Source organism: Psammomys obesus, unplaced genomic scaffold (genome assembly GCF_907164565.1).
Source record: "Psammomys obesus unplaced genomic scaffold, mPsaObe1.curated_primary_1811, whole genome shotgun sequence".
Classification (NCBI taxonomy): Eukaryota; Metazoa; Chordata; class Mammalia; order Rodentia; family Muridae; genus Psammomys; species Psammomys obesus.
In genome coordinates this window covers 5152831-5174911 of record NW_026596466.1, presented here as the reverse complement: position 1 = coordinate 5174911, position 22081 = coordinate 5152831, and the positions used below count along the sequence as shown (strand labels likewise).

The 22081-nt window shown below is 56.1% G+C and overlaps 2 protein-coding genes across 4 annotated transcripts in view; one reads left to right on the top strand and one right to left on the bottom strand.

Annotated features, from left to right (window-relative positions):
• The window catches only part of CUNH7orf50 (chromosome unknown C7orf50 homolog), a 94727-nt gene that overhangs the window by 15619 nt on the left and 57027 nt on the right, over positions 1 to 22081 (bottom strand). The window lies entirely within an intron of this gene.
• Gpr146 (G protein-coupled receptor 146) lies at positions 6915 to 21783 on the top strand. Of its 2 annotated transcripts, none has more exons than XM_055598485.1 (2): positions 6915 to 6996; positions 17947 to 21783. In XM_055598485.1, exon 2 carries the CDS (start codon positions 17972 to 17974, stop codon positions 18971 to 18973), a length of 1002 nt encoding a protein of 333 aa, XP_055454460.1. In that variant the 5' UTR covers positions 6915 to 6996; positions 17947 to 17971; the 3' UTR covers positions 18974 to 21783. The 2 variants fall into 2 exon arrangements, with proteins under 2 accessions (XP_055454460.1, XP_055454461.1); XM_055598486.1 differs by lacking the exon at positions 6915 to 6996 and adding an exon at positions 14739 to 15834.

Sequence of the window (22081 nt, the reverse complement as noted above, 5' to 3'; positions counted from 1 at the left end):
CGACTGCCTGTAACTCCAGTCCCAGGGATCCCGGTGGGCACTGCTGGAACAAGGTGTATGCACAGACAGGTACACTTACTTCAATAAAGAAACAGAAGGTAAGGAGTGCCAGGGTTACGGCTGCATGTCACATCTGGCTTCCTTTTCATTTCTGCTTTTTAAGAATTCCTTTTAGATTAATTCATCTGTGTGGAGGTTGCGTCTGCACGTATGTATGTGCATGCCTGGTGCCTGTGGAGGTCACAAGAGGGCCCTGGAAATTAGCCTTCAGTCCTCTGGGAGAGCAGCGAAAGCTCTTCATGGCTGACTCATCTCTCCAGCACCTCCCCACTTCCCCTTTTCTTTTTGGAGACCTGACTGTTCTGTATGGCCCTGGCTGTTCTGGAACTCATACCAGGTTGGCCCTGAACTCACAGGGATCCACCTACCTCTACCTGGTAAGGTGTGTGCCACCATACCTGGCTTCCATTTGGTTTTTAGTTCCATGTAGACTCCAGGGACTGGACTCAGGGCATCGGGTTTGCATGGCAAGCACGTTTACTCACGGAGACAGCTCACTGGCCCAGGTCTTACTATTTCTATAAACGTTTATTTATTACTTTGGCAGGGGGTGGTGATCACCTCCTCACCCCCCACAGAAGAGCACACGCCGAGTCTCAGAGGGCAGAGGGTAATTTAAGGGAATTGGTTCTCTCCTTCTACCATGAGGGTTCCTGGGACTGAATTCAGGCTTGGCGCCAAGGGTCTTTACTGGCTAAGTCTTCTTTGCTGAGTGTGGTCTCACTCTTTAGCTCAGGATAGCCTCAAACTTAAAGCAACCCTGCTGCTTCCATGTCTGGTGGGAGTTGGGTGCAACGAAGCTCTGTGAATACAACTGAGTGCCGTCGAAGGGCGTCAGCACCAAGCTAGGTTGAGCTTGCACTGAGCTCTTGTACAAACCCTTTCAGAGCTTCGGAGAGAGATGAAAATTGTTAGGTGGGCACTGGAGATGGCTCAGCGGGAACAGTCTTGCCCTATAGACGAGGGGACCCAGGTTGGGATCCTCAGGGCTTTAGTTTCTTTTCCTGCTGTGATAAAATGTCCTGACAAAAGCAACTTAAGGGGGGACAGGTTTATTTTGGCTCACAGTTCAAGGTCAAGGCCACCATATCAGAGAAGTCAAGGCAACAGGAACTTGAAGCAGCTCACAACGTGGTGTCAGGGAACATGGCGAAATGAACGCTCAGCTCCCTCTCTCTATTTACACAGCTAAACTCCTAGACATGGGATGTTTCTGCCCATAATAAAGATGGGTCTTTTCACATTAATTAACATGCTCAAGATAATCCAGAACAGGAATGTCTGGAGGCCTGTCTCCCAGGTGACTCTAGATTCTGTCAAGCTGATGATTAACACTACCTGCCACGCCTGACATCCAAGTAAAGAGCTGGGCCTGGTTCGCTCACGTCAGTCCCAGTACTGGGGGGTGGGGACAGGACGCTCCCAGCCAGCCTAGCCTAATTAGTGAGCTCCAGGATCAGGGAGTGTACTGGCTATTTTTATGTCAACTCGGCAGAGGCTGGAGCCTCAGGAGAGAGGGACTCATTGAAAGAATGTCTCCATAGGATTGGCTGTGGTCAAGCCTGTAGGGGATTTTCTTAATTAGTGATTGGTGGGGGAGGGCCCAGCCCATTGTGGGTGGTGCCATCCCTGGGCTGGTGGTCCTGGGTTCTATAAGCAAGCAGGCTGAGCGAGCCACGATGAGCAAGCCAGTAAGCAGCACCCCTCCGTGGCCTCTGCATCAGCTCCTGCCTCCAGCTTCCCGCCCTGTTTGAGGTCCTGTCCTGACTTTCTTCGATGATGAACAGTGCTGTGGATGTACATAAACCAAACAAACACTGTCCCTCCCAAGTTGCTTTGGTAGATGGTGTTTTGTCACAGCAATAGTAACTCTAAATAAGACAGGAAGAGACTTTATATAACGAACAAGGTGGGGAGAGACAGAAAGACACCAGATATTCTGGGCTGCACACCCGTGATTGCACGAACGAATACACATTGCTGTGGCTGGACCACCCTCACGGCAGCCCACCTGTTTTGAACACTCCACAGGCTCCCTGAAGGAGCCCGACTGAAGATATCATCACAGAAACGACTGTTCACTAAACATTAGTAAATTCTAGTCCTTTTTGCCAGGTTGGAGTGGGACATGTCTTGCTTGTAGCCCAGCAGATGGCCTAGGGTTGGTACAAACAGAACCCTTTATTTGCATGCAGCCCTGCTGTGATTGGTGCGAGCACGCTCACCACACCCTTTCCTGAGTAAGCAGCGCCCTGCAGCAATGAGCTCAAGCCACCGGGGCTCTTCTTGCCTTTGTGTGTTTGTTCTGGTTTTTGGAGACTGGGAACACTCAGGCCTGAGAACTGTCCCTAGTAGCTGCTGCCCCTGCTTTGCTGATGGGTGGCTGCCTGTCTTATGCCTCTACTTCCGCTGTTCAGTGCCCATTTCAACAGCTTCTTGACCGCCGTGGCTCAGTGGCCTGGCTGGCTGCTGCCCACTGCAGGCTTTCTGTTTTTCTCTTAGCGTGTGGATGTGTGCGCACGCGTGTGTGTGTGTGTGTGTGTGTGTTGTTGTGTGGGCCCGAGCAGCCTCACTTCCCATCTGATTATCTGAGTTAAGATCTTCCACTTGGGCTTAGAGCTCACGTGACTAGTCTACCTAGCCAGCTTGCTCTAGGGAGCCTGTCTCTGCCTTCTTCACACTGGAATTACACGTCATGCCCAGCAGGCACTTAGTGGTTGATGGAGATCTGAACACGGGTCCTCACACGTGTACAACAAGCATTTTGTCCAAACCCCAGTCCCTTGCCAGCATTTTATTTTTGGCAGTGACAGCAGCAGTTGCGGGGGGCGGTTCAAGACAGATTTTCTCTGTGTAACCCTGGCTGTCCTCAAACTTAGAGATACTCCTGCCTCTGCCTTCCAAATGCTGAGACTAAAGGCATGTGCCACCACTGTCCAGCTCCTTGCCAGCCTTTTATTGGGCCCAATGCCACAGGAGGAGGGGATGGCTGTCTCCCAGCTGAGTGACTGACATGCTTATATAGTTAAAGAAGGGCACTGTCCCCAGTCACAGCAAAGCTAGCATGCAAATGAAGGCTTCTATTTGCACCAATCACAGGCTAGGTGGAGGGGCAACGCCCTCCCTGTGGCTAAAGTGCAAATAGTTACAGAGTCATCTTGAGTTTGGTTAGGCTTGTAACAGCAAAAGGTTTGGAACAAGCTGTTTGCAACAGTCCTGCCTTCAGGAGCCTGGAGCTGTCACTTGAGAGTTTAAATTTAAAGCAGCCACTGCCTTTAGGGTCATTCACTGGGCTCATTTGGTTGATAGTTCCTTTGCCCAAGGCAACCTGGCAAGCAAGGGAGCACCCAACAGCTGCCAGTTAGGGAGTCTCATTGCCCATCCCCCAGTGTCTTTGCTAATTAGATTTAAAGAGCTCATCATCAACACTAATAGTGTTACGATTTTTGCGGCGTTAGGACCTCAGCTGCCCAGCAAGAGGCGAGTGCCTGTTTCACTGGGGTCAGCCCAGAAAACCAAACAGAGCACCCCTGTGCTACATGAAGCCCAGCTCCAGCCCCTGACACTGTGCACAGGAGTGGACTTCCTACGCGCTGTTTTACAGGCACGCTCAAGGCCCCTTGTTCTTCTAGGACACAGTGTTGAGGTGGGTCAGCCTGTGGCCCTGTGTGTTTTCATCCACGCTGTCCTCCCCTGCTCTGCTACTCTCAGCTGGAATGTTCCCTGTCATTCAGTGCAATAGAATGGCCGTGAGTGACTGGGGCCCAGGCAGCAAAGGTGACCTTCTGTGGATCTGTGTGTCACACAGAGGCACACCATAGCAAGGGGTCCCTGGAGCTATTATATCCCCAAGGTGAGGCAGCAGTGTCTGTGGTATGGTGGTGTCACTCTTCCCTGCCTCCACCCTAGTCAGGAGTGGCCCAGCGGCCCTGGCAGCTGGGGAACAGTATCTGGCACACAGACCAAACAGGACAGGCTGGGGGCGAAGTCAGACACATTCATCTCTATTTTTAGCACCTGCCAGCCGGAAAACCACCTCCTTCTGCTTCCCTTTTCTCCAGCTGCTACTGCAGGGCCAGAATGTTCAGGTCTGGAGCTCCCGAAGCCTCAGGCTAGGCTGTGTGGACGGAGCAGGGCTCCCAGGGCGACAGGACAGGCTAAGGGGCTTGGTGCCTCCTGGCAGGCCCCCATGGCTGGTTGCTCCTAGCATACATGCAGGCAATTCCTGCCATTCCTGGAGTCTCCCTGAGGGCCTTGGTCAGATGCTCCATTAGCTGCAAGTCTCAGACACTCCAGTTTGTCCCCCACAGAAGACCACAGAGCAGTCTTCTCAGTGTGAACTGTGTCACTGTGTGCCAGGCTCTCCTCTGCCAAGAGCAACTAAAAGTGACCTGGGGATTATCTCGAGGCCAGAGGGCTCAGCTACAGCTGGAGATGCAGCCTGGCCCTTCTTATGTTACCGGTGGGAAGACTTACTTCCACCGAGGACAGAAAAGGCCCTGGAGAGCAGCCAGGGAAGAGAGGTCTGATGAGAAGGGATGATGGAAAGGGTGCCAGGAAGGAGCATGGCACCCATGCTGACAAAGATAAGCCCTGTGGTTCACCACACAGGAACCACAGCTTCAAGGGAACATGGACCACCCGTTCCGCTTCCAGCTCAATGGCTCCGCCTTCAGCATAAGCTGAATAATTGATCAATTGGTCAGGTGTGATGGCTTTTACCTCACATCCCGACCCGTGGGAGGCTCAGGCAGGAGGATCACAAATTCAAGGCTAGCCTGGGCTATATAGTAAGACCCTGTTCCCCTCCCTAACCCCCTAAAAGAAGTCCGAGATGCTAGGCCCTTGATGGCATTCAGTCATATTCATATAATTCTACACATAAGATATTAGATTTATTTATTGGGAGAAATCCTAACGCAGATCAGCTAGCTTTAAGTGCTCTCTGGGCGAGGCTGGCCTCGATCTTCCTGCCTTCTCAGTGTGGGGATGACAGGCATCCACCACCGTACCTTGTTCATGTGGAGGTGGGGGTGGATGCTGGGCTTTAAGCATGTTAGGAAAACATTCTAGCAACTTAGCTACACCTCCATTAACTTAAAAACATCCCCTCCCCAAGCCAAAGTGTTCCCTGGAATCAAATTTAGCCAAAGATGCACAAATGCACAAGAGAAAGTGGAGAAGAGGGGGAACCGCTGCCGCTAGGCGAGGGCAGATGTACCCCCCAGCACGGCCCCAGACCCCAGAAAGGAGCAAATTCGAAGTCTTGGCAAACAGGGCGACTCAGGTTCCTTCCCAGCAGTCCTCAGTGCCCTTGTTGTGGAATGCAGCTGATCTTATCACTGCCACTCCAGAACAGCCAGGAAGACCTGCCAAGTTCCAAGAATGTGGCCCGGGAGGGGAAGTTCCGGCGTTTCCATGGTGCTGGGCCTCAGCAGGGCACTGGGCTGCAGCATACAGACTCGTGACCACAGCGTACATGGCACGAACGAAGCCTGAGCAGGGGCCGAGCCTGACCCCTGCAGCACAAGGGAGGCCAACTCCATGCGATTTTCAAAGTCAGCCCCGGAGAATGAGATCAGACACAGCTTCACACACCGCCGCCCCGACCAAGAAGTCTAGTCCAGGACTAGATGGCACAGCGGGAGGACACTCGCTCTGGACATCAGTGTGGCGCTTCCTGTCCTGCGGCGCAGGCTGTCTGCACTGGGAGGCTGAGCTAGCCTACAGCTCTCCTCAGTCGTGAATGAAGCCTCTGACAGGTCCCTGGAGGCCTGACACTCAGAGATGGGCAATCCAGCCCAGGCTCTGACCAGAAAACCTTGAAGGCTCAGGTTCTTTATTTACAGTTCTTTTATATGTGTGCCTACGGCGGCCAGAGGTCAACTCAGCTGTCATTCCTCAGGAGCTGTCCACCTTGTCCTTATAAGACAGCATTGTTTTTTTGGGTGGTGGTGGTGGGCTGAAACAAGCAAGTAAGCTAGGCTGGCCAAGGGGCCCCAGGGACCGGCCTACCACCGCCCTAGCACTGGGAATATAGCACATGCTACCGCCCTCCGTCTTTTTGACACCAGTCCCCAGATCAAACATAGGTTCCTGTGCCTGACACTGGACTATCACTCCGGGGCCCTCCTGGACCGTCCTGTTTGGACAGTCTTGCTTTGTAACCCCAGCTGACCCAGAATTTGCTATTTAAGCCACAGCAGCCTTGGAGTTATGGCAGTCCTCTTTGCCTCTCCTCTGGAGTGCTGAGATTACGGCTGGGCACCGCCATGTCCACCTGGCTATCTCCTGTGTGTGTGTTTTGTTGTTTGTTTTTTAAGACAAGATCTCATGTGTCCCAGGATGCCCTTCAAGTCACTATGCCTCCAGGAACATCCTTGAACTTTTGACCCCTCCTGCTCTACCTCCCGAGTGTTGGGATTGCACTGTGCACCGCCTCTGGCTTATGTTTTGCCTGAAGATGGGAGGCAGGGCTTCCTGAGTTTCGGCATCCTTTCCTTGGAACTTTCACGTTGGGCAGCACTTACAGCGGGTCAGACTGCTCTCCCGAGACAGTTTCGCTTAGGAGCCTCCAGGTCCGGGAGGCTCGGGCCGTGGAAAGTACAGACTTGGATGGGGGCAGGTGCACGGCCGGCCTGCGTTCCAGCGGCCAGGGGTGGCCTCGGGGACTGGCCGGTCGGGCTGGGGGGCGGGGCCTGCGGAAACTAGGCAACGGCGCCAAGAAAGGGGCGGGGCCTCAGGAGCCGTGGGTCGGGAGAGGGGGCGGGGCCTAACGGCGTTGCTCCGAAGGGGGGGGGGGGGCCGCGGGGGTGGGGCGGGACGGAGTCACGTGTGTACACAGCCCCCGCGGCGTGCGCGCCGTGAGCTCCGCTGCCTCCTGCGAGCCCAGCTGCCCGCCCGCGGCCGGTGCGCGGGGCCGCCGCCCAGCGAGCGGTGAGTGGGGCCCGGGGCGGGGAGCCCCTGAGAGCTCCGTCCCGGGCGGGAGGGAACCGCGCCAGGCAGCGCTGGGCGGGCGCCAGGGGCCGGGCGTGCGGTCCTGAACCCCTAGCGGGCGGCGGGTCTGCTGCCCGCGTAAGAGGACGGGCTCTCCTGGGACGCTCCGGTTACCGTCTTCGTCCCTTTTGATGGTTAAGAGCGTCAGGAGATGTGGAACCTCTGTGTAGAGATAGCGGAACTTGTGCCATCCGCCTGGACAGCCACTGGGCACGGGAGGCAGTGCCAGCAACTAGAAGCCGCAGGTGAAAGGCTAGAGCTCCTGTCCGCAGGCATGCTGACTAGGGCTAACTTAGCGCCCGCTGTCCGGAACAGCACCTGCCACTTTAGCGCGCCCCGTCAGTGATTATGCTTTTGAGAGCTGCATTCCTGCTCCTGTCCTGACCCAGCAGCCGGACATCAGTTTCCACCCCCGCATCTCCGAATGTATCAGAGGCACTGAGAACCTGAGCACAAGCTAGCTTTAAATTAATACCATTGAATCGGCTCCGGACATGTCCCGAGGCCACAGGGGACCAGACACTATCACCGAGAGCGCAGAGACACTATTAATAATTACAGCAAGGGTACGGTCACATTACCCATGACCTGTCATGTAGACCTTGGAAGAACTTCCACAAGGGCCAGGGCCTCAGGTGCCTTCCAGGGCACAGTCTGTTGTGGTGCCCCTGGGACTTGTGAATGGCCTCGTGAAGAAAGGTGAGACCCAAACCTAATGGGAGGGAATTCAGGTCAGGATGTGTAGGCTGAGCAGATCCACCCGGCTGTGCGTAACTGGCGTGTGCCAAGCTGGGGGCTTGGGGGAGAGATGCCTGGTGGTTGGCAGGCTGGAGGAGGGGCTTGCTGCTCCCTGGGCTTGCTCTCCTCACCCCATGAGATCCCTTGGAATTCTGAAGTGCCAATGATTCCCTCCTTTAATGACCCCAAGATCCTGAGACACATCAAGGCCAGGCCTCTGTGGAGTTGGTGACTACAGGTCTCCAAAGTAAGTGCTCACGACTGAACTTCTGGTTTCCCTGCCCTAGTTACTTCCTCCTGCCTGCAGGCTCTTAGCTTCCCGGTAGCCAAAGCAGGGCTTTCTCTAACCCACATGTCTGGCCGGCCAGCACTGGGTCACATCTATCCGGAGGCTCTCAAAGGCCCAGGACTCCAAACCCCACAGAGGCTTCAAAGAGCAGAGGGGACTGTTTGCAGAGGGATGTGCTGAGATGTTGCTGACAGATTCCCGCATCCTAAGACAAAGCAGAGGGGCAGGGTGACATGGGGCAGGCAAGCTGTGCACCCCAGGGTCCACCCTGGGCACCCTCATACGAACCAGCAGGAATGCTAGGAGTTTCCCCGTTTGAGTTAGGACCAGAGTAAAGCTAGCGGAGGGAGGACTGTTGTGATCGGAGCAAATGTGACATGTTGAGTAAAAATTACCAGCAGAGCCGAGATAAGATGGGTGGCTTTGAGCACTTCCCTGCAGGCGAAGCCACCCCCAGTTGTTTTAAAAGCTGGGGTTCTGGTGGCCCCGATGGGGTGCATGCCTACCCAGTGACTGAAATGGAGACCTCATCTGCTTGCTCCTTGCAGTTCTAAGGGTGCCTCTATTTATTTCGTTGTCTGTCCCCCTCATCTTGTCCCCCTCCCTGTCTTGTGTCTGAAAAGGCCTCAGATTGTGACAGTCAGGGAAAGGAGTTTATCTAGTAAACGGAGCTAAAGAACCAGGTCTGTCTTCCTCCAGGTTCCCACTTAGGCAGATGTAGCCTGGTGTTGGCCTATCTGCCCCCATCCAGCTTTCCTGCAGCTGGCAGCGGGCGGCTCCTCTGCACGCAGACAGGGTGCTGTCCCAGTGTATCTGAGGCAGGCCGCCTGGCCCGTGCTCCTTTTTATGTGTTGTGAACTGTGAAAAACAAAAGGCTGTGAGAATCAAAATTACTCATGTACGTCATTCAGCTTTCTTATCACATGCCAGGAAGGCGCAGGGGTGGCTACGGGAATCAGCCTGCGCAATCCACATGCACAGAGAGCCTGCCTGCCACAGCCTCTGCCTTCCTGAGGCGTGAGCTCCCACGGCTGAGTGGTGCTTGCCAAGGCTTCTGATTGTCACTATAGAGGGACGGAAACATCTAGAAGTCATTTTTTGAAGCAATTTGTTTTAAAACTTGCAGCCAAAGTTGAGGGTCGCCTGGTGCAGAGCCAGCAAGTTGCCTCATAACAAGCCATCAGGTCCACAGCAGCTGAAGGCCTGAGGTGACCGTCCACATAGAATTTAGGAAGAATTTAGGGTGTGACCACAGACCTGTAGAGGGGGCGCCGTCTGTGTGTCCACAGTCCAGCCTGGTGTCCTTTCGTTTACATATCTTCAGCCAGGCACTGGGAAACAGCAGAAAGGCTAGAGTAGGAGATGGTGTCGTCATGCCTAGCTGAGGGCCTGTGGGGACAGGAGTCAGAGCGGTGTTCCACTAGATGAATGGGGAGCAAGGACCCAGGTAGGTCAGGACCTGTAATGAAAAATAGGCTTTTCCACTCCTCTCTCTTTTCAATGGCATTGGGTGGAATCCAGGACCGCACTGAGCATGGTGGGCAGGCGGTCTTGGGGTGACTGCTGAGTCACCCTCGGCCTTTCACTGGGGAGTCTGGGCAGATGATCTCCTGATAAGCCTCTCAGCGCTGTTTACTTGAGACAGGGTCTCTCCCAAGTTGCCCAGGCTGCTCTTACATTGTTACTCAGTAGCCCAGACTGACTTTAAACTTGGACTCATCCACCCTAGCCTCCCAAGTAGGTAGGATATCAAGCTTGTGCCACCACACCTGGTAGACAAATGGTGCCAGCCTACGTTGTGGGGCAGCAGGTTACAGAGATGCCCCTAAACAACAGAGGTGGAGTTTCCTCTGTGACAGGCAAGATGAACTATGGAGTGTTGAATGTGTGTGCGCCCAGCCACGCAGGAACAGGGGCCTGTCACTGTCCGTCTCCTCCGGGCTACTGGCTGCCCAGGGCCACAGCAAGTCACTATTTTCACTGGGTCTGGTTATGTTGTAGCTAGAGGAATTCACTAGTAACAAGCTAATTTAGGCCCCATGGACTCTTCTTTTTAAATAAAGCATAAAAAAAAAAAAAAAAAAAGTCAGTGTCTCACATGTAAGTGCTTTCACAGCTAGTCTGAGAATGGACTCCTGCCCTTGTCAATTTTGCCCACGAGCGGGCTCACTGCTGTGTACTGCGAGCAGGGAACCCTGTGAAGGGTCCACGTGGCACAGAGCCTCAAGAATTTTAAGTTACTGTCGAGCATAAAACAACCCTCCCTACCCCCAGCCCTTCCCTTCCCCATTCCGCAGAAAGCAGTGAACACAGGCCAGCGAAGCCAGTTGTTTACCCTGTGGTTTAATACTAGAGAAACATCGGGAAGCTCACTGTGCCATCATCGAGCCCCAAGCCAGAGCAGACAAGACACTTGCAGGGCCGCTGCCACCTGATGGCCATGTAGGGGGAAGCCAGAGTGACTTCTGGAAGGTCCTCCTCGACATCTGCCCTGGTGGCTGCACCTCCGCCATCGCCCATGAAGGCTCACATGCTCTAACGCCCATCCTCCCTCTACCTCCCTCTTCCATGTGTCAGTTGACAGAGTCTGAGCAAAAGGTCACAGACCAGCTTCTGTTGCTCTCATGACAGCAGGGGGGAAAGGCTAGAGCTCTGTGCCCAGTGTTTCCTGCACTTAGCAAGCACCTTGGTGCCTTAGCTCCCACCCCGTGCCACCCCCCCACCCCTGACATGCTTAGGAGGAGTCTAAAGTGGTAAGACTGAGGGACAGGATGGGAGGGGCCTGCTAGCCAGAGGGGCGTAGTCTGGAGGCAGAGGGCTGTCAGGGGAGCCTCACTCCTGCTGCCCTCTGTCACAGGAGGAGGGGCTAAGCTTCCTGAGCACCGTGCACAGTGCACAGGCTCACAGCACAGGCTAATTACCCCACGTCCATTTTCACAGTCCCTCCTGCAGCGCGGCATGCGTGAGGCCAGCATCTAATCAGTGTCTGTACGGAAGGATGCTACTTAGGGCTTGGCAGAGTGGCTCATGCCCGTAATCCCAGCAAACAGGAGGCTGAGGCAGGAGGATTATGAATTCAAGGCAAGCCTGACCTTCAGACTGAAACCCTGCTTAAGATGAAAACAACAAAAAGCCCACCCTCTATTGAAGGCTAGCACAACTGTGTCTGAAGCACCCTGATGTGGCCTGTTGGCGACATAGAGGCCGTAGGTGCTCTGAGGGGACAGGACCCATCGTGTGCCAATCCCTCTCCCATTCTAACACCAGGCCCAGTCGCCACTCTCAACTTAGCCCTTGCCACAGTTAAGGGAAAGAGCTTCTCTGATGCTCAGGTCAGGCCCCGGATCCTCTGGTGCGAAGCTGTTGACCACAGATGCTACAAGGTGGCTGTGCAGCGAGCTGCACCACAGGGCGTGTTTCACTCCGACCTGCCTGCACCCAGCTCTGAGCTGGGACCTGCTGATTGGCAGCACAGTGCCCTGGCCAGGCGCGCTTGTCTAAGGGTGAACCTGGGCTCCCAGTGCTCAGGCAGCAGTGGCAGGAGGATTACAATTTGAGGTCAGCCTGGGCTACCTAATGAGACCCTAGCCTCATCAAAGTCCAAGACCCCAAGAGTTATGTCCTCAGGACCTAGAGTGAGGCAGGGAACCTCCCCACCTGGACAGGTACCTCTTGGGACTGCGAGTCATCTCAGAACAGCTTTGCTTGTGCCAAGGACCTCGTTTTGCAGGTCCCTGTGGGCTGGGGTCCAGATGGGGTTACTTTCCCTGTCCTCATGGAAGGCCCAGGGGTGAGGGAGAAACGGGGAGGCACAGGAGAGTGCGGATGCATCAGATCTTTCCTTCTGCTAACCGAGCTTCAGGAAGGCGTCCCTGCCTTCCACCAAGAAGGGCGGAAGGGCGCTGGACACGGAGGATTGCTCAGCAGGAGACCTCAGAACCCGGAGGGTGGTGTCTGAAGGGAAAGAGCCACCGCCTATGTGCCCACCACCCACTGGCCTGCTCAGCTCCAAGTGCTAATTAGGCCTCACCCCACCCGGATGGAGGCGGTGCTCATTACCCGGCCTTTCTGTCGGGCTTGGAAAGGGTGATCAACAGGTTGGCCGAGGTCACCCCAGAGTCAGCAAGGCGGCTTGGGCAGGAAACAGGAATGCAGAGCCCCAAGTTCTTGTAGCTATTCTGAGCTGCCACCCTGGCTGGGGCGAAGGACGGTCTTTACAGCCACTGTCATTCCCTCTGGTCACCTGGCTCAGGCACCGAGGTGAGTCTCAGTGCTGGCGAGGGGCTTCACAGGCTAGAGTCACTCTCCTGCCTCCCTGGTCCTGACGCCTGCTCTGGTCCTCCAGCTGACCTCAGCCCTCTGTGACACCACGCCCTGCTCCTCCCTTTGCTGCTTTGTGGGGCTGAGGAGGAGAGAGCAGGAAGCCACCTGGCCGAGGGGTCCGAGGGGTCCGGCTGAGTGAGGACTGCTGCCACACACAGCCAGGAGTGTCCCCCTGCCCCAGTCAGGCTGGCCTCCTTGCCTTCTCCTTCGTCCCCTGCTGACTCCACATGCTGGAACCTTAAGTCCTTCAGCCTGAGGTTGTGTTAGCTGTTGCTTGTCTCATGGTGTGCACATGTGCGTGTGCATACGTGTACAAGAATGTGGAGGCCAGGGATCACTATCCGTGCACTCTTCCATCCGTCTCCATTTTATTTCTGAAGACAGTCTCGGTGGAGCTGGAGCTCACCGAGTCATCCTGATGGGCTGGCCAGCAAGCTCTGGGGATCTGCCTGTCTCTGCTTCCCCCATGCTAGAGTTACACACATACACAGTCACCCGGCTTCTCACACAAATGCTGGAGCCCAGCTCCTCTCACGTTTGCACAGCAAGCGCTTTACCAACTGATCTACCCCTTTACTCTTTTATGAATGCAATTAAGAAAACAAAAGCAAGTCTGAGAAAGGGCAAGCGATCACCAGCTTGTTAATGAGTTTGTTAATGAACGAACTGCAGTCTCCCTGGGTAGCCTGAGGCCTACGTGAGCCTAGTTCCCCTGCCCTCTTAGCTGAGCGGCAGGCTTAGGTGAGGGGGTGGTCAGCAGGACAGACATGCTGACCTACTACAGAAGAGCTCCCATTAAAGATGGCCTGGGGTTGGCCAGATCCTGAGGGTTAGTGGGCAGCACCTCCCAGGTCATGTGGGCTGCCCCAGCATCCCCTGCGGTAGACATATCCAGGCTCAGTGGAGCCTGAAGCTAGCAGGCCTTCAGAGATAGGGAGGTCAGAGGGAACCAAAGCCCACTGATGGGGTGGGGGCCACCCAGAGCTGGCTGGAAGACTTAGCAAGGTGGGGCTGTGATTGGGAGGAGCCTGTGGCTTGCCAAGTCAAGACTGGCAACCAGCAGGAGGAGTGACAGGGCATTGACTAGGAGATGGGGTCAGGGGCTGGCATGGCTTGAGAGATGTGTGGGAACCAAAAGAGACCTCGGTATGGCAGGAATTGTGGGGGAGGGTTTCAGGGATGGGAACAGCCAGAAGCAAGAATGGAAGGTGTGATGAGGGCAGGGTCTGGTGGGAAGAGGAGGAGGAGGGTAATGCTGGGAGAGATGTCTGAAAGGTGAGGGGCAGAGCACGCTCAAGCTTGGGCTGGGCTGCCAGGCAGCGCTTCGTGACTGGAGGGAATGTTTTCGCCCTGGTCCGCTGAAGAGGGGCTGCCAGCAGTTGCCAGGACCCCAGAAGTTGGGTTCTGAATAAACACTGCACTCTCTCAGGCAGCTTGCAGATGAAGATGGGCAGCAAGTAACACACTCTGGGAGCACTCTCAGGCTGACTCCACCTCTGCTGTCTCCATGTCGCTACGTGGGGTGGCACCTCTCCTGTCAGTGAGCAAAGTCAGACGTCACCTGACAGGCACAGAGTACCCCTCTCTATGGAGACCACCAGATGATCCCCCCCACTACACACACACACTGGTTTGTGATCCAGTTTCTCAGGAAGGAAATTACCAGATGGCCTGGTTAACTGGAAAGACAGCCTAGCCCTGGTCAGAGGGTGGAAACCGAATCATTGTTCGCTGGCTACAGGAAGTCCACCTTCTCCAGCAGCAAGGGGAACAGGAAGGAAGCAAAGATGCAGGGAGACAGGAACCCTGAGAGGCCTGTGAGTAGACCCACACTCACAGACCACGGGGGGCAAGCCCCCCAATAGCCTTCTATGGCTACGGAGACTGTGGCCTCAGTCGGACATTCGTTCAGGTGCCCACAGGCTCAACAGGCAGAGTCCCACTGTAGGCAGCTCCAAGAGGAACTGACTAGACTTGGGGTCCCCCTGGCCAGAGCTTACAGCCAAGCACTGACTGTCTGTGGTGCTGAGGGCTTGCCTGCTGCTCCAGCTGTCCCTCCCCAAGCCGCAGCCTATACCTTAAGGTGGGGAGGGGACACTCTCGGGGTGGCCACAGGGACATTCCCAGGGCAGAGAAGATGGGACGTAGGCTCTAATGATTACTCATGTGTGACGCAGCCCACACAGCCACTCTTCTCTTGGGATCTCCCAGTTAGGCCTGCCCAGAGAAGGCACCTCCTAGGAGCAAACATCACAGAGAGCAGTAAAGAATACCATTTTTAGAAGATAAATGAAAGCAAGCATTATCCTGGCTCTTTTTTTCTTCTTTTTTATCTAAAATAAAAGTTCTAGTAAGTAAGAAAATTTCGGAGAGCAGTTACCCCTAGCTCCTAGATGAGGCTTATCAGCTGGTCAGCACCCACAAGCTGGCAGAAACACGCCCTTCTGCAACGCATGCAGGCTGGATAAACAGCACTGTGCAGCTCTCAGACACAGGGGCCAGCAGCACGTGAACACAGAAGGAGTCCTAGCCAGACAGACACTGCTCCGCTTGCTTTCCCTAAAGCCCAGCTGCTCGCCCAGCGTGGGCCCCGAGCCCTGCCTCTTGCTCCACTTCTCACTGAAGGCCATTAGCAGTCCGGGCAGCTGCTGTGCCCACCAGCTGCATGGGGACGCAGTGGGCCAAGTGTGCCCGCCAGGCGCGCATTCTGTAGCCAAGAAGTAGCTCCCGCCTGCTTCGTGGCTGTAGGCCGACCACATGCACACACATCTGGAAACGCACGTGTGGGAGGCTTGGGACCCCCTGCCCCAGCTCTGATGTTTTCAATTCTAAGCCTGCCCTGTGCCACCGCTGTGCCATCAAAGAGCCTTGTGTGTCCCTGGGCCCGCAGTGAAAGCAGCCAGCATCTCTATGGCGGAGGCTCAGCGAGGTCCAACTATTTTTGTCCTTAGTTCTACAGACAAACGTCTGTTCAGTTCATTTCCCCAAGGGAAAAGGGAACTCAGGACTGAACTACACTGCTCTGGACCTGAGCTGCCTGTACCCAACCTGCCAGCCCTCCCTGCCCAGGGGCTGGATGCTCTGCAGGGCATATGCAGGGTGCAGCCCACCCCCGCACAGAGCAGAGGATGTGAGCACACTTGATCTGGAGGGCAGACTGTCCAAGTGACGCCTCTCCTCTCGAAACCAGCTGTAAACACAGATAGGGAGGGGCCTCCGTGCCTGCCAAGGGAGGCAGCAACTTTGTGAGTAATTGACTCAAGGAAAACAAGTGCGGCAGGCAGGAGCGTGTGCGGCGCTCACGCGTCGCTGGCTGCCGCCGCGGAGTGGCCCCAGGGTTCCCGAGAGACAGGCGCTGGCCCTGTCATGCTGCCTGTTGCTGACCTCTGGAGCCCACAGTACGAAGGAAGGAGGGACTTGAGATAAAGGTAGGAGCCTGGCGGCTGTCACTCACTGCTGCTGGCTGCCTGGGGCTGGGGATGAAGAGGCCAGGGAGGGCAGCCGTGTGGGAGGAGAGAACTGATGACCCGACACCATGGAGAGTCTCACAGACACGGAGGGACAGGGCAAATCTGAGTTCCTGGATAGGTCTGTTCAGTATATGAAGCGCTGCAGATGCAGGTCTGACTGAGCGAGGGCCCAGGCCCTGCCATCGGGGTTGGGGGCCTTGTGGGCTCTCAGCCTCTGTCTCCATGCTGAGGAAGAAGGTTAGAGGGGACCAGGTAGGAGAATCTCCATAAAGCCTGGGTTCCTAAGGCTATACCAGGTCAGCAGGAACGTGGCTGTGGGCAAGGTTCCGATAATGTGTGCTCCTGTTCAGCCACCATTGGCCACCAAAGCCAGGCAGCCTAGGAGACCTGTTTGGGGGGCTGGGTATCGAGCCTTTCATAGGAGTCGAGTGTCAGATATCCTGGGCTTCTGTGCTAAGTGCTCAGGGAGGCAGCACAGACCAGAAGGAAACAGAAAAGCAGTGCCTGCAGAGGTAACCAGAAATGACAGAGACGCCGCACGTTTAGAGACAGGAGGCGAGTTCGGGAGCAGGCCAGGACGGTGCTGGTGTACAGTACCCTCCAGCGGCCAGTCTCCAGCCCCCCGCCGCCCCGAAGCAGGCAGGGGTCACCAAGGGAAACCCGTGTGTGGTGGAGGATGCAGCAAGCACTTGTCCTGGAAGGAGGGCAGGGCTTGGCCTTGCTTTCTGTCATCCACTGCCCTCGCTGCTGGGGGCAAGGACTGTGGCGTCCTTACTCGGTGGCCGCCCATGAGCGCCTGAAGGAGGGTTCCAGCATCGCCTGCTGAGCTCAACGGCGCGTGCCTGACCAGGGGAGGGGGCAGGCTGATATCCAGCCGTGCAGCCCTCTGGAGCAGACTGTAGAGTGGGGTTCTCCACTTTCCTCCTGAAGAGCCTCCTCCTCCCCTGCCGCCAGCCCGAGCCCCAGCAGCGCCCCCACAGGGGCAGGGGCCCCTCCTCTCACCGCTGTGACCCGTGGCACAGTCAGTTCACGCCTGTGGGCCATGTAAAGCGCATGGAGAGCAGCCCCTCGGTGAGTGCTTCCTCCCGGCGGGGTCCGGGCCAGGCGGGACCAGCGCCAACACCAGCAGCCTGGCTTCCTCGCTTTGTCCCAGCACTCCGGGAAACAGGAACGCGCGCTTCCAGTGTGTCTGCTCGGGATGCTTTTTCTTTTTTGATTTTACGGGCAGGAGGTCTGGTTGAGCCAAAGTATAGCTGGAATGTCAAGTGTCCACCCCCACCCCCCAAAGAACGGGCATCCCCGAAGAGGAGGAACGCCCTCCAGAGACCCACTTGCTTGCCAAGGGGCCAGCCCCTGGCATTCGGAGGGGAATTATGTGGACACAATTCGAGTGTCCATGCTCAGCCCCCAGCTGCATCGGCCCCAGAGGCGCCTGGGCCTTCTGCTTCCGCACACCCCCAGGGCAGCAGCCCTTCCGGGCCCTTCTCTCAGGGTGCAGTGCAGGGGCTCCAGGTGTGCAACACGTGGAGCTCACGTTTGTGCGGACATGTGCTTGTGCTGGCACAGCCTGCTCCTGTGCAACGCACGCACGCACGCACGCCTCCTGTCCCCTGTGGCACCGGACATGTCTGTCCACATCCTACCAGACGGCAGGCTATGCTGATGTCTTCTACCTAAGAGAGACAGAGTGAGCGGGGACAGCCATCGGGTGGGGATGGCGGTTGGGGCAGCCTGGCACAGCCAGTGTAAGGTTCTGTGGGTTCTATCCCCAGGGAGTCCCCCAGCTGATGCCAAAAGGCAGCAGGGGCTTTGCTGGTGGTGACGAGCCACAGGCAGCGCTGTGCATTCATGGCACAGGAGGGCACACGTAACACGCTCCTAACGGTTTCTCCAAAAGCCTCTGACGGGTCACCGGGGACTTTGGTTTCCTTGGGAGTCGCACCATGGATGTCCTTGAAGTCTAGAGACCTGGCTCTCACACTCTGGCCTGGAGCCTCCTGTTCGCAGACACCTCACAGGACAGCGCTTCCTGGCGCCTGGGGACTAACCCTGTTCTTCCTCTCTCCACAGAGCTGCGGAGCTGGCGTGAGCTGCCATGTGGAGCTGTGGCCAACTCAACAGCACAGCGTGGGGTGAGGAGCCGCTGTGCCGGAACCTGCGCCTGGGGCTGTGGGTCCTGTCGCTGCTCTACCTGGGGGCAGGCGTCCCCGTGGGCCTGGGCTACAATGCCCTCCTGGTGCTGGCCAACCTGACCAGCAAGAACAGCATGACCATGCCTGACGTGTACTTCGTGAACATGGCTGTGGCGGGGCTGGTGCTCACGGCGCTGGCACCAGCGTACCTGCTGGGCCCCGTCCACTCCAGGTGGGCCCTGTGGAGTCTCAGCAGCGAGGCCCACGTCACGCTGCTCATCCTGTTCAACGTGGCCTCCCTGGTGACCATGTACTCCACGGCCCTGCTGAGCCTGGACTACTACATCGAGCGCGCCCTGCCCCGCACCTACATGGCCAGTGTGTACAACACGAGGCACGTGTGTGGCTTCGTCTGGGGAGGGGCAGTGCTCACCAGCTTTTCCTCCCTGCTCTTCTACATCTGTAGCCACGTGTCTTCTCGAATCACTGAGTGTGCCCGGATGCAGAACACGGAGGCGGCGGACGCCATCCTGGTGCTCATAGGCTACGTGGTGCCGGGTCTGGCCGTGCTGTACGCACTGGTGCTCATCTCCAGGATTGGGGAGGGAGACACGGCCCTGGACCAGGACACCAGCAGGCTGGACCCCTCGGTGCACAGGCTGCTGGTGGCGACCGTGTGCACACAGTTTGGGCTCTGGACACCTTACTACCTGAGCCTGGGGCACACGGTGCTGGCCGCTCGGGGGAGGCCCGTGGAAGGGTACTACCTGGGCATCCTGCAGGTTGCCAAGGACCTGGCCAGGTTCTTGGCCTTCTCGAGCAGCTCCGTGACGCCGCTGCTCTACCGTTACATCAACAGAGCCTTCCCCAGCAAGCTCCGGCGGCTGCTGAAGAAAATGCCCTGTGGGCGCCGGCACTGCTCCCCGGACCCTGCGGCCGTGCAGCAGGTGATGGGGCAGGCGTAGCTGGCCCCTCCCTCCCTGGTCGGCGTCAGGGACACTAAAATCCAACTGGAAGCGTAGCACTGTTCCCCAGGCGCACGGCGCTTCTGTCCCCATGCTTGAGGCAGGATGGCACAGGGGTGCATTTCTCCTGACATTTTCTATCTTCTCCTAAAAGGCCAGTCTTGGTCTTAAGCTGCAGTGTGGAAAGTGGTGGTGCCCTGTGCGAACAGGCTGCTTCTAACTAACCTTCCCACCTTCTCCCCAAGCTGTGTGCCTTCCTCCCAGGGATAGCTTCAAGGTCCATGTCCTCACAAGCAGGCTGACCCTCCCTGGTATTTGGGCTTTCTAAATGAAGTGATGAAATCTAAAGCCAGTATTTATACTTCGTATTGACACAATACTTGATTCCCCTCTTATTTTTTTGAATAGAAAGTGTTAGAAAAATGCCTCGTATTAAGATGCAGGCAGGACGGAGGAATGTGGCTGTCGCTGGTATCAGAGTTCTAGCCTGAGGACAGGACAGTGCGCCCGTGGGCCTGCTGCGCTACACGGCCATCGCTGACAGTGGCAGCGGTGGAGCACAGGCCCTCTCCCCAGCCACACAGCCTCTCCTCTACCGAGAAATGGTCTCAGTATAGGCCTGGCTTTCCAGTGCCTCAGTGTACGCACATGAAGAAATGGAAGAGAGAAAGTTCTGAGGTGATAAAGCGTTAGCTGGGCATGGATGGGAAAGGCAGGATGGTATGACAACCTGCATCAGGGGGAAGGGCCCTGCCTGGCCAGTTTCACACAGCTGTGGGGTGGTATACGACCAGGTTCACCCCCACATATGTCTGGGTCCAGGCCTCCCCCATGTGCCTCTGGGGCCGTTTGCCATCCTTGTATTTGGTAATTGTTTACTCTACCGTGGGCATGAAAAGAACTCCCTCCCTCCCCATCCTGTTGCTGCCACCACCCCATTCTTCAGGGCTACCCTGCAAGCCCACAGCTCCCTGCTCCCCATTTCCAGAGAGCTAACCTGGCTGTTTCCCCGGAAGGCTGGTGTGGTCCGGATCCGTGGCCTTCCTACATGGCCCTGAGGCTGGTCCTGGCTGCTTGGGAACTTCAGCTATGACTTAGTGGCTTTAGTTTTATCTATCTGTGCAAACTACATTTCCTCAGATGGTGACTGCCTGAATTAGTTTGCCTTAGGAGAACTAGGGAGATAGATGAAGTCCTCAGACCTGGCTATGGTCCACTGGGCATGCTCTGTGGGGCTCGGCTCCCCATGAATAAACCACAGGGCTGGGTTAGACAAGAGCCTTCAGAGTTGCTTATGGCTGTAGGGTTTTGTTTTGAGGTCTTTAAAGTGGCAAGCCTGATGTCCCCTGCCCTTCCCCACCAGGTGGGCAGCTGAGTGAAGGCCCCAAGACTCTAATGGCTGCCAGGCTTCCCATCCGGATGGCCACACTGATCACTTTAATGCTTGCTGAGGAAACAAGACCTCTCACCATGAAGGTTCTAGCTAGGCCTGGCCTGCAGGCCAACTGTAATTCTCCTATGGGTGAGAGCAAGCCCAGGGATCAAGGTCAGGGCAAGCAAAGGGCAGCCTGAGCTTTGTGGGTCATGGGGAAACGAGCTCCAGGTGGGCGGGGCCGTCTGTGACGTGGTGCCCCGTGGTGCCCCGGTTTAAAGCAGTCCCTGCCTTTGCTGACCATTTCACACTCTTTGCTCCAGGCAGAGGTCCTGGGGGACTCTGTGCCCTGGGATCCTCCATCCCAGCCATCCCAAGCAAAGTGGGGAATGGCTCAAATCACATTCCTCTGCTGCGTTTTCTCAGTGGCCTTAGGTTCAAACTGGCCAGGTTCTAGGGGACCCTTGAGGGACTGGAAGCCAGGGCCCTGTGACTGGCATCAACTGTACTTGTCCTGCAGGGGTAGCTCAGTGGACACCCGGATGCCTGCCTGGGAGTGGTGGCCATCTGCAGCGCAGACCCTTTCGCTATAGAGAGGCTCTGGAGCGAAGTGCCCTCCTGGCCAGGACCTCCTCCTTGCCCCAGCCTTCCACCACAGACACCCAAGTGCTCAAGTTACTCATGCTCTGACCTTTGCTGTCTGTGACCCTGTCCTTAGCTCATCCTGGGGGCCCCCAATGTCTGTTCCCCAAGTCTTCTGCCTTGCACCTCCCAAAGTAGGAAAGAACCTACACCACATAGAGGTTACTGCAGTGGTGTATGTGTGTGTGTGTGTGTGTGTGTGGGGTGTGTGCACTGTGTGTGTGTGGTGAGTGGGTGTGGTATGTATGTGTGGGGTGGATGTGATGTGATGTGGTATGTGTGTGTGAGAGAGACTCAGTGGTTCTTTCTTGCGTGAGTTTAAGGTGTCAGGCAGAACACTTTTCCCCAAGGATCGTTCATTTGGCTGTCATCACTTCTTGATAGTTGACGATGAATGCTTTTATTTTCATTAGCTCACACGAAAGCTTGCCACATGTCATGACTTAGGATTCCAGAGAGCGACCTTTTCTTGGGCTTCCTTCACAATGCCAGATGGCATGACACAGGAAAGCGGACCCATTGCTCCCTGGGGCAGATGTACCCAGGAACTGACAGACACCTGTTCTGTTGGGGAGAGCACATGGCAGAGGTCAGACCAGAGAGAAGTTATGACCTTAAACTGTGTGTCCAGTTCTTGGGTTTTAAGCCTGTGGGAACATATGGGCATTTTATTCCTGGCCTACGCCCCCCCCCCCCCCCGTGGATGGTTCCATTTGCCGAAATTCTGTGAATGTGAAAAAGAAACTACTGATGAGATTCACACATCTTGACGACTATTAAATTATTTAACACTCAACACCCTGCTTCCTTTTTTTTTTAATGGTGGGCAGACTCAAACTCCAGGGCTTTGTACCGGCACACCAATGTCTGATTTCCTAAAATGCGAGTTTCTAGGGGTGATGTGCATCGGGAACCAGCAAGCAAAGTGCCTTCAAACTGGTTGTTTCTTGGCTGAGGATGCAGCCCAGGGGGGGACTGCTCTAGCACACACAAAGCCCCGGTCTGGTCTCCGGCGCCTGCATGGCCCTACTGTGGTGATGTGTGCTTAGAAGCCCATTATCAGGGAGGTAAGGAGTTCAAGATCATCCTTGGCT

What these genes read in the sequence shown, in the direction of transcription:
- Gpr146 (XM_055598485.1), top strand. Translation starts at nt 17,972, where the DNA reads ATGTGGAGCTGTGGCCAACTCAACAGCACAGCGTGGGGTGAGGAGCCG.